Source organism: Anopheles ziemanni, chromosome 3 (assembly GCF_943734765.1).
Source record: "Anopheles ziemanni chromosome 3, idAnoZiCoDA_A2_x.2, whole genome shotgun sequence".
NCBI lineage: Eukaryota > Metazoa > Arthropoda > Insecta > Diptera > Culicidae > Anopheles > Anopheles ziemanni.
In genome coordinates, this window is record NC_080706.1 from 46,654,300 (window position 1) to 46,664,713 (window position 10,414).

The 10,414-nt window shown below is 46.7% G+C and overlaps 1 protein-coding gene across 1 annotated transcript; it reads left to right on the forward strand.

Moving 5' to 3' along the window:
* The first annotated feature begins 598 nt into the window (after window positions 1-598).
* Window positions 599-9,725, forward strand: LOC131288466 (uncharacterized). The gene is made up of 9 exons (XM_058317601.1): window positions 599-671; window positions 4,949-5,068; window positions 5,249-5,496; window positions 5,762-5,900; window positions 6,021-6,170; window positions 6,348-6,491; window positions 7,140-7,373; window positions 7,484-7,776; window positions 9,000-9,725. The coding sequence occupies exons 1-9, from the start codon at window positions 599-601 to the stop codon at window positions 9,723-9,725; spliced, it is 2,127 nt and encodes a 708-aa protein (XP_058173584.1).
* Window positions 9,726-10,414: the final 689 nt, after the last annotated feature.

Consider the following 10,414-nt stretch of genomic DNA (forward strand, 5'->3'; position numbering starts at 1 on the left):
TGAAAAATAAAACAGAGTGGCCGTTTGTGGTACCATGCCGTAAGAGTTGTTCTTCGGTGCTGGTTTCCGCTCCAAGGAATGAAGGAATGTAATGTATATGGCAGAAGTGAAAGTGTAATATTGTTTTCATGAGCTGATTCTAACCATCCAGTGAAGTTGGTGGGGAGATGATGGTTTATATGTGAATACAGTAAATGGTGTGCCATAAATTATACCTCAATTCCCACCCCACGCGTCGCCGAGGGAGCTTTCATCTTCTCCCGGTTCAGTGTGTGAAGGGGAATTGTAAAACATCACATGAAAACAACAAGCTAGTCTCACCCTAAAAAAAAGGAGGTCAAGCCATGCAACCAAGTTGTTAAATTGTTGGGTGAAAAATTGCTCCCGAAGCAGGTGAGCTCGTACACTCCGAGACTCGTTTAGGGTGGTGGTTGTGCAGGTGGTGGTGAACGCTGCGGTGATGAGCTTTCGCTAAGTGGTTTGGTGGTTTTTGATACAACTCGTGCGCTAACTACCGCACCATATGGCGCCAGCGAATGGATCACCTGCTGCGCAGAGGGGATATGTTTGATAGGATACAGCGATGGTGGATGCCATAATGGGTGCAAAAATGTTTAACATTATTATTGGAATAGCGGTGCTCGCCCAATTAGTCGCGGGAGATGATTTAGGTGAGTTCAATCAAGGACGGTTAGTGCTTCTGTTATATTAAACCTAGCAAAGCTAACGGCAGTGGTTAGCATAGTTTGTTTCTTTACAACGTGTTCCATAATTTTTGAAAGTCATTTTTCATTTATCTAATTCCTTTGGTAAAATTGTGTAATTTAATTGAACTATAAAACTATAAACATAACTATTATTGTAAAATTATTGCTGATCACAATCACAATTAACATGCGTGTAAACTAAACTGATATTTAATGAAAATCCTAGCATCTTAAAAAAAAATTGATTTTAGACCACAACCTATACGACAATTTAAAAAAGCATGACAATTTTTTGAACAAAAAGTGGATATAATATCCACTTGACAAGACTGTGGAAGGGTTAATGATCAAATAAATATTATGGTGTAGAGCTTTTCCACCGACCTATATACATAGCACTTTGAGTCAATCGTATCATACATGCGTCAAGATAAAGCTATTCCCGTCCAATGATCATCTATATTTCTCTTTTCTATTGTGACCTAACTAAATTTACAAATCGACTCGTTAGTGCATAATGGTAGTTTTGCTCATGATTTTAGATTTTATAACACTCCCTTTTAATGCAGCAAAAAGTTCAGCCAAAACGACAAGATTTATATAGCATATAACAATAAAAGTACTCTGTGAAGATCCCTAGAGAATGCTCAAAAAGAGAAAATGAAGCAAAACTGATCCGTACAAAAACCGGAAAAAAAAGTTTGCTTGAAAAGAAAGCGCCTCCAGTTGTGTGTTTGATTGATCAAAAGGCAAACAGGCTGAAACAGTGAGCCCCAAAGCCCCCGCCCTAGCCAGCTTTTTGGCAAACTCTCGTTAATCATGATAACGAACGACAAGTGTGGAAGCGCCATAGTATTCGAAATGAAAGATAGGGTATCGTTTGCCAATTCCGCCCACCTTTGTCCCTCCGCTCCGACTCGCCCCCGGTCGTGGTTGCAATTTTCCGAGACGCATGATGGAGTGGTTTGATATGTCCACACTCCTTGCTCGGGCATCATTGCGGCGAGCACGAATGTGAATTGTTCCGCCCATGAGTTATTACAGAAGTGCAGGCGGGGTGGACCATTTGAAAGATTGAATATTATACCGCAAAGCACCGTACGCAAGCAACGACCACTTTAAGTCGTTTCCTATACTCTAACCGCCCCGGCCGGATGGGAGAAACAATCTCCAGCCATGCTGTCACATTGGCCTGACGCAATTGCATTATTGATGATGTATCGAAGCTCGTTAGGGGCCATTTTCGATACACTTTCCACGCGGGCCAAGAGATTTCACTCCACTGCTTTCGTTTCGTAGGGGCTTTTAGAGACGAATACGTTTAGGAAAAACGAAACAGAAAAAGCTAAAACAAATGGTAACATGCTTTCGGCAGCCGGTCTCTCGGAGCGTTTTGGGCGCCGAAATACCGCAAGGTCACATTTCAGTCGGAGCCTGCCCAAACCCAGGATATCTCCGGTTCCGATGAAGCTGGGGCGATTAACAGGTCGACGTGGGGCTTTGCGGCGAGTTTTCCGGTCTGCGCGAGTGTTTGGCAACAATAAAACTACCAACCCGATGTGTTTATGGCACTCACGTTCGCTTCGGTGAAACATTGCACCCAAGCCGGTACGGGGTGGCTTCCTTTCATCGGCACTCCAACGTGCCATCCTTCCAACTCCTGTTCCCATCGTGTGTCCTACGTTTTTGTTTGCTGTATGTAAGTGTGTGTGTGTGTGTGTGTATTTTGGTTGAGCTTTATTTGTTTTATTTTCCCTTACGCCCTCGTCACGGTTTGTTAGCGGAACATAAACAGGAACCAAAGCAGACAGCATCCAACCCTCCACTGGAAACTTCGAGTGATGGGCCTCTGTCGAAGTAGCGTTAGGAAAAGTGGAAGAAAAACTCCTCCGCGCACCCAGTGTGCCTGTGGTAAAATATACCACCGACGAACAGCTTTTCACAGAGACAATACGGACGATGCCGAGGATGAGGATCGCAAACAATGGCCCACCCAAAAACATCCGATGGTATCGTTCGCCCGCTGATGGATGCCGTGTTGACAAGAACCGTATCAAAATATCAATCAAATTGTAGCCATTCCATTGGGCATCCCGTCGTTTCCGTGAGCCACGGTGGAAATAAAGTAAACCGGAGCTGGATTAAGGATCAGAGATGTTGGACGCAACGAGCCCGCACTCCGGGGCGAATTTGTTGCAATTTTGTTCTGTGTGGTAGCTCGATAATGGAATTCGACACCGAAAGCCGCGCCCGACGCTGCTCGGTTGATGGAATATTCTTCTACCCAATTATTCAAGCCCACAAGAAAAGGACCCGAAAATTTTCCCCCCCTAGAGTTCGTCCTTGACGTCCATGGAAGTCGATATCTTCACCCGCAATCGGTCATTATTCAATTACGCCAGCTAATGTGACATCGATGCTGACGTGTATCCCCCCTGTCGGGCACCAGAAGGCAGACTAACATATTTCCCCATCTAAAGAAAAGGGAAAATATTCCACGCTGCTGGGCTTTTCTGCAACTTTTAATCGTTCCCACCCGGCGCGAACGGGCGACAGCGGAAAAACTCGGCTCGGCTCAAGCAATAAATCATCAACGCGGGATTTGATCACCGACGCCCGCCCGGTGGGCCGCGCGACCGGTGGCCTAATGTCATTTCCAGTGGTCTTGATTGCATAATAATATATTCATCCAACTTGTTCCTCTATTTTGGCCGGTTCGCGGCCCGACTTGCCAGGCACCCTGTTGACAGGAGGAAAGGGTCCTCGACGAGCTTGAACGGCTGTAAACATTTCGAGAGCGCAAAAAAGAATGTAAATATTTGAAAAGTTCCTGCCCGTGGCAGCGGCATCGGCTAGGCTTTGCTAGCTGACTCGAGAAAGTTGAAACTGCTCCCGGGGTGTCCTGCGCCAACCGCAGCATCGGGCTCCTAGAGGCGGTCTCAGGGTGTAAAATAAATATAATATATCGCTCCGTAGTAAGCCTCCCCGCCTTCGACCGAAGAAGTACATGATGTCGAGCGAGAAAACCGACACCCCAGAGGGGCGGCCTGTGCGGTGTAGGGGATGTTTTTGAGCGGAGAAAAATATGCGCACTCTCGGCAGGAAATAATTTTTCGAGAAGAATGAAAAATTCATAGGCCGCCATCATTTGCCATCGCCTTGGATCGTTAGTCAGGGCCTGATGGATTGGTGTTCGGTGGGGCGACGATGAGCGAACCGGCCGAGCCCAGAGTGTGGCCCAATGGAGTGACCAGTTTTTTTTAAATAGGATAAAACTTTTTCAATTGCCGTATTGTTTTACGGCTGGCAGAGCAATCAAAGTTTGGTCGAAATGTGGTGGAGTAAGTGGGGTTTGGCTTTGAAAAGGCACAGCAATTGTAAGGGGAAAAAGCAATTCAATCATATTGCACTTGAATTGATTGACTAAGTTAAAAATAATGGTATTGCAAAGCCTGAAATGAAAAACAGATTTATTTACAACATTCATTAAATGGTGTTGAACAGTATAACAAAGCAATATCATGTTTGATGTTCAGTAGACGAGAATTGTTGTTTGAACAGTAGAGGCCTTTTTCAATTTTCAATTTGATTAATTAATCGTCTGTTTCTTTTTGTTACGTTGTTGTTAATACACATAGCATAATTGTCCATGAAAGTTTTCTTCTCTCGTAGTTAGAACATTATATTATCTTCAGAAAAATTAAATATATTGATGTTTTTATAAAATACCTGTTACAGCTCTTCAAACATTCAATCATTTTAATGTTTATTCTCAATTCAGACACGGATCATAAATGTATGAGATCAACTTATAATTGCTGGAAGTCAAAAAGACATTTTCTTGTTTTAATTTTCGGTCAAAATTAACGAACCACCAGCAAAAACTCGAGTTTTCTTATCTGTTAGGGAAGAATGGTTAGAAATATTTAGCTAATTCACACTAAATCAGCTTTATGAAACGGTTGCAAGATACTGAAAAGTATGCAAGCTGTTTTCAATCATAAAGTCTCACTGTGTTGTGTTTGATTCCAGCAAAGAACAACATGAAACATTAGCTAACAATGCAAAAAAGCTGCACCTAAGCGTTTTCCTAAGTATATAAAAAAAGTTGTGGCTTTGAAACTACATCCAAAAGGCGCTTTGATGTACGCTGCCAAATGGAAAAGATTCTGACTTTTAGCACTACTATTCAATCAGCAGAGTCCAATAATGGTACTTACGAGATTAAACATACTTTCCAGGGTTACTATCCAGCACGTTGCGTGCATTTCGGACCGTTTGCTGCGACGACGAACTGCTGACGCTGTCCTGTCCAATCGGCACCAGCATCTCGGTGGAGCTGGTGCAGTATGGCTCGAAAGGTACGTACTCCTCTGTGCACGCTTGTGAACGTCCCGTGTGCTATCGATTACTGAAGTATTCCCCGTGCGCATGGAGAAACTTCCCGTCGGAAAAGTACTCAGTACCCGAGTCGTATCGTTTTACTCACTGTATCATCGCACCGTTCGATGGGTCTTTTATGTATCTTTTCCCGAGCGCAGAAAGCAACGACACGGTTCAGTGCTCGTACAGCGAAGCGGACGGTCTTCCCTACTCCTACGTCCCCGAGACGCCCCCGTTCGCTCCGGTCACGCTGGACTTTTCGACCGTCCCGTTAGCAAACGCAACCTTCGCGCCCACGACGGCCACCGTGGCGGTGCCCAGTAGCGATCCGGTGGCGACCCTCAACGAAACATTCACCGCGGTAGACCAGCCGAAGGACAAGTGCACTCCACTCTACGTACTGCAGGTATCGTCAATCCCGACGCTCGAAATTTCTTTACTTTGCTCTCAAAGTTAAACAATTTAAGAGCCACCAACTTTGACAGTTCTTGAGTGGTGAAATCATTGACGCCACATCGTTAGCTTAGCTTGTGCAGAACTTTGGACAACCTAGGGAGAGTAAAGGAAAAACGAACACACCTTATTTTTTCTTGTCCTTTCGAGGAGGTAGAGCTCGTTTTTTACGTCCATATAACGTCGTTCGGTTCTCATTCCATGCTTCGTCTACACAGTACTCGATCCTGCAGACGGTCGTGGAGGCGTGTCAGAAGAAGCGTCGCTGCCGGATCCTGGCGTCACCGAAGAACTTTGCCGCCGCACCCTGCGCGGGTATTCATCGGATGGTGGAGGTCAATCACAAATGCCGTCCATGTAAGTTATCGCTGCGTTTTTATTTGTTCGGCCCCTTTGTTCCACAACATCAAAGCTGCTTGGCGTGGGTTCGACAGGGCATAACGTGGTACCTGGTTTTGTTTCCATCCATCTCGCCAGTCGAGTTCCGCAGTTTGATCTCCTGCGAGAAGGACATCGTTCGGCTGACATGTGGTCAGTACACCCGCATAGCGATCTACAGCGCGTCCTACGGACGGACGGCATACGAGAGCACACACTGCACCCAGACAGCGGCCTCCCAGGAACAGAGTAAGTTTACAGCCTTCCCTGACCACTACCACCACCACCCCAAAGTGGGTCACTCCAGGTGACCGAAAGCAACCACCAAAGTGGGGCTGGTGGACAACTCGCCCTTCCGGTCCTCGACCCTTTTATCCATCCGAACTGAACCGTTCTTGTTTCACCTTTGATCGTCGTCCGGTCCAGCTTGCCTCTCGGAGCACACCAGCCACACGCTGACGGAGATCTGCCAGGGTCGGCGAAAGTGTACGGTTGCGGTGGAAAGTTCCACGTTCGGCAATCCCTGTCCCGAGAACGCCAGGACCTATCTGAAAGTTATCTACGCCTGCGGTAAGTGACACACCCCGAGGTGACATTTGAAATGTGATGCTGTTTGGCTCTTTGAGATTGAAACCACATGCCCACTGGGTAGGACATTGCCAGGGATTGCCAGGTGTAGAAAATTTGATCCAGTGACTGTTTCTCATGGGAAAAAATGAAAACAGTTCTTCTGGCGCTGTAAATGTTTGGTTGTTTATCGCTCCTATCATGGACTGTTTTCAATTTGACCTTCATAGGGAAAAGACGCATTAAAAACTATTTATTTCGGTGACTTTGTTTCCATCACGTTCGGCACATTTATCAAAGATATTAAATTAAATTATTATTTTTGATTCAACTGAAGGTCGAAAGAGCCTCAGGACCATATTCAAATCAAAAAGAGCCATACAAATATTCAACCTGTTTGTAATAAGTCTCTTTTCTCAATAAAAATGAATTGTATGTAAAATTAGTTTGCTTGAACACCTGACATAAGCTTAGGGTTATTAGTTTCATATTACGTGTTGGAAAAAAAACAGTCCTCTACATGGTGTTTCGCAAACGCTACCTCGCACGGATTAGCCGTTTATTCCCCTGAAGGAAGCTTAGCTATAATTACGAAACTTTGTCATGCCGTTTCGCATCCGGTTTGAAATGCAAACAAAATGCGCCACGCAGTATCGAGGAACGTGTTCCGGGAGCGCTACATCACCCCACTGGAGGAGGACGAGCTGGACGAGCGGCCGTACGAGTCCAACGAGCTGTACGACGAAGAGTTAACACCGGCGCCGAACCAGATCGAGAGCACCGGCAAGGGGGGCGTCGGCACCAGCAACCACAACAAGTACTCGAGTGTCGGCGGCGGAGGTGACTCGGCGGTTAAGGCAGAAAATATAGTCACCTTCAGCAAAGGCGGTAAGCGTTAGTCCAGGCGTTGGACGGCCCATTTCGTTGGTAATTGTGCTCACTTTTCACTTCCCACGCACGTGTCGTCAATTAACGCTTCCGGGTTGATGCGCCAGGCGCTGGAACCGGTTCCGGACAGAGTGCGGATGACCACTCAGCTGCACTTGGCGATGGTCAGCTGTTGATCGTGGCCGTCGCAGTACTGTTCTTCTGCTGCCTGTGCCTATCGTTCGGGGCGCTTCTAGCATACCGAATGAAGCTGTTCCCGGGCGGTGGCAACCGGTGCATCAAGGCTTCCGAGTCGTCCGACAGCCAGTCCACACCGTCGAGCTACCGGGCACCGAGCGAAGACTTCGATCTGGTCGAGTGTATGCCGGACACGGCTGCCATGGCCGAGAAGCATCCCGAGGTAAGTAGTCAAAGTGCCCGAGCAAAATATATCTCGCAACTCAATGATGACATTAGCCACGGTCAGGGTATGTTGCGTTGACTGAACGAATGGAATAATTGTTCTCTTGGAGGGAGGATCAAACTGATACGTTAGTACTATAGTGTGGTACTAATTAACGCTAGTTTCAGCAGTCAGACTACGTTTTCTACTGTGTTCGCATAACTCAATAACGATGTGGGCATACGAACGTACATTAGTTAAATTTTTACTGTTGATTTAATAGATCAGAATTTTAGTCAAGTTAATTATTGGACATACAACGATAACAGATTTATAATGAATGATCATATGCACTTATCGCTACTAAATTATCGATATTTGATAATGAGAAATCCTTTTGGTTTGTCGAAAAAATTCCAAACATGGATGGTTTTGTTTTGATGAAGTTTTATTAGAAGTTAATTTCAGCCAGCTGTATCAGAGTAATCTAACCAGTAGACCAATTGATTATATCTGAAAATTTCGATCGAGGAAGAAATGGCACATAAAGGCAATAATTTAGGTTATCATGAGATAACGACGCGTCACATCACTTTTTTCTCGACACGGCTTGTTAAAGCCCCATGCAAAAAGCAAACAAGAACTTAGATCGTGTTGATATTTTTTTCGCAATTTTTCATGTGTTGTTTACTGTGGTTGACAGCTCGTGTCGGAAAGACTGACAGTTCGCATCGTTATATCATGATAACATCAACTGCTTTTTGTATTTGATTCAGGTAATAAGGGAACATAAGGTAATATGAAAAAATTAACAAATCAGATAAATATCTCTGTTTCTTTTGCGAGAAGATGGGCAGTATAGGTTATTGAGCATCGGAATGAAGGTTTTGCAAAATTCAGCACAAGCAGAAATTGGTAACAGACTATCAAATGTCGGATACGTTTCATCGTTCCAAAATGAAGCATATTGAATAGCTATGCTGATTTTGCTGAATTTGCCCCCTCGAAAAGGCCGTAAAGCCTAGAAGTGAACTGTCCGTACAAAGGCTGTTATTTTCTTTTGTTCGGTGCAGCTGTTTCATCACCATTCTTATCTTGGGGAAAAGCCACGTGAGAAAGATGTGGTTCATGAGCGTCCTTCCTGTTTCCAGTACCGTTTTCTTTCCCGTAGCCGTATCCGGAATGCTTTCCAGAGTTTACTAACAATCCGTTTATGCACCTCCCTTCCGTACACTAACCAGCAGACGCCAATGCAAACGTTTGTGCAGCCAGTCTCGACACCCATCCCGGTAACATCCGTCCCGGCGACCACGCTGCTACCGGCATTCAAGTTCGCCGAGCCACGCGGAAGCCTCTCGCAAATCTCGACCACCATGTTCATCCTGCCCAACTATCTTATGGGCCCCGGACCGGTGTCCACGTTGCCAAACCGGCGCCCGAACGACACCCTGGCAGCGCTTCCACCGGGTGACAATCTCACCATCACGCTCACCACCGCCGACATCAGTGGCCCGAACAGCAAGGTGGACCCGAGGCGGGAGTCGATGGCGTTCTACTCGCATCCGCAGCCCCCTCACCAGCATCGCCATCATCCTCCTTACGGCCCGTCGGTGGCCTCCTGTGCGCAGTGTGCCATCCTGGGAGGCTGGAATCCTTCTTCCCCCATCCAGGCCGGCATCAACCCGCCCAACACCAACGCCGCTGGCACCATCAGTAGTAGCAGCAGTCCACCGGTGTTCGGAGGAAAACTGCTGGCGCTGGAAAATCCGGCCACCAGCGCCGGCCAGACGTCACATCCGTATCATCGCAATCAATCATTAAACTCGTCTACTGGCGATGCAGACGAGCGCATGGACGGGGCAGGACCCTGCTCGGAGGAACCAAACGGAGGTGGACGAGGAACGGGGCGCGCACTGACACAGCAGCATTCTTTTTTATGGCTGGGCTTGAAAGTCGGGCTGATGTAAAGCTGTAGGGTAAAGCTGTCAAGATCAACCTGCGCGATTGTTGTTTATCGTGCAGCATTTTAAACCTCATTGGTGTGCTCCCGAAGCGCTGCGGCCTCAGAGGGGCCCGCATGTTCGTTTGCACGTTTATTTATTTTTCCCTATCCTCCGCAAACACCCCTCACCACACCTACTTCTTCCGGTTTCCCTGTCCTTCAATGTAATCTTCGACACTCTGTACATACTTGGCGGCCTGCAGAACCGGCAGGACGACACCCGGAGTCCTCACCCAGACACACCAGCTTGACAGCTTTACCCGACACCGACCGTGACAACCGTTATCGGCAATTGGTGCCGAAAATGAAACGTTACGAGACCGGGGATCGAAAGTTTCGATCGCCGACTGAACAGACGGAAGTGAATATAGTCACCGAAACGGATGTGAATTTTACCAGGGCTCGTACCGAATGGCCTCAGCGGAGGCGTTTTTCGGCGTAGAATTTGATGCGAGAATTTACAACCGAGTACACGGCAAATCGGTGTACAATAGTGCCAGTGCCGACAACCGGTGCTCTATTATATAGAGCAAAATCGATGATTCACGGTGTCGCATGAGAAAGTCCAACATCGGAAAGCGTATTCCGACTTGCTTCCGCCCGGCGTGTGCTGATTCGTTAGTGAATCTCGCGGTTGGAACACACCGTGGTGTA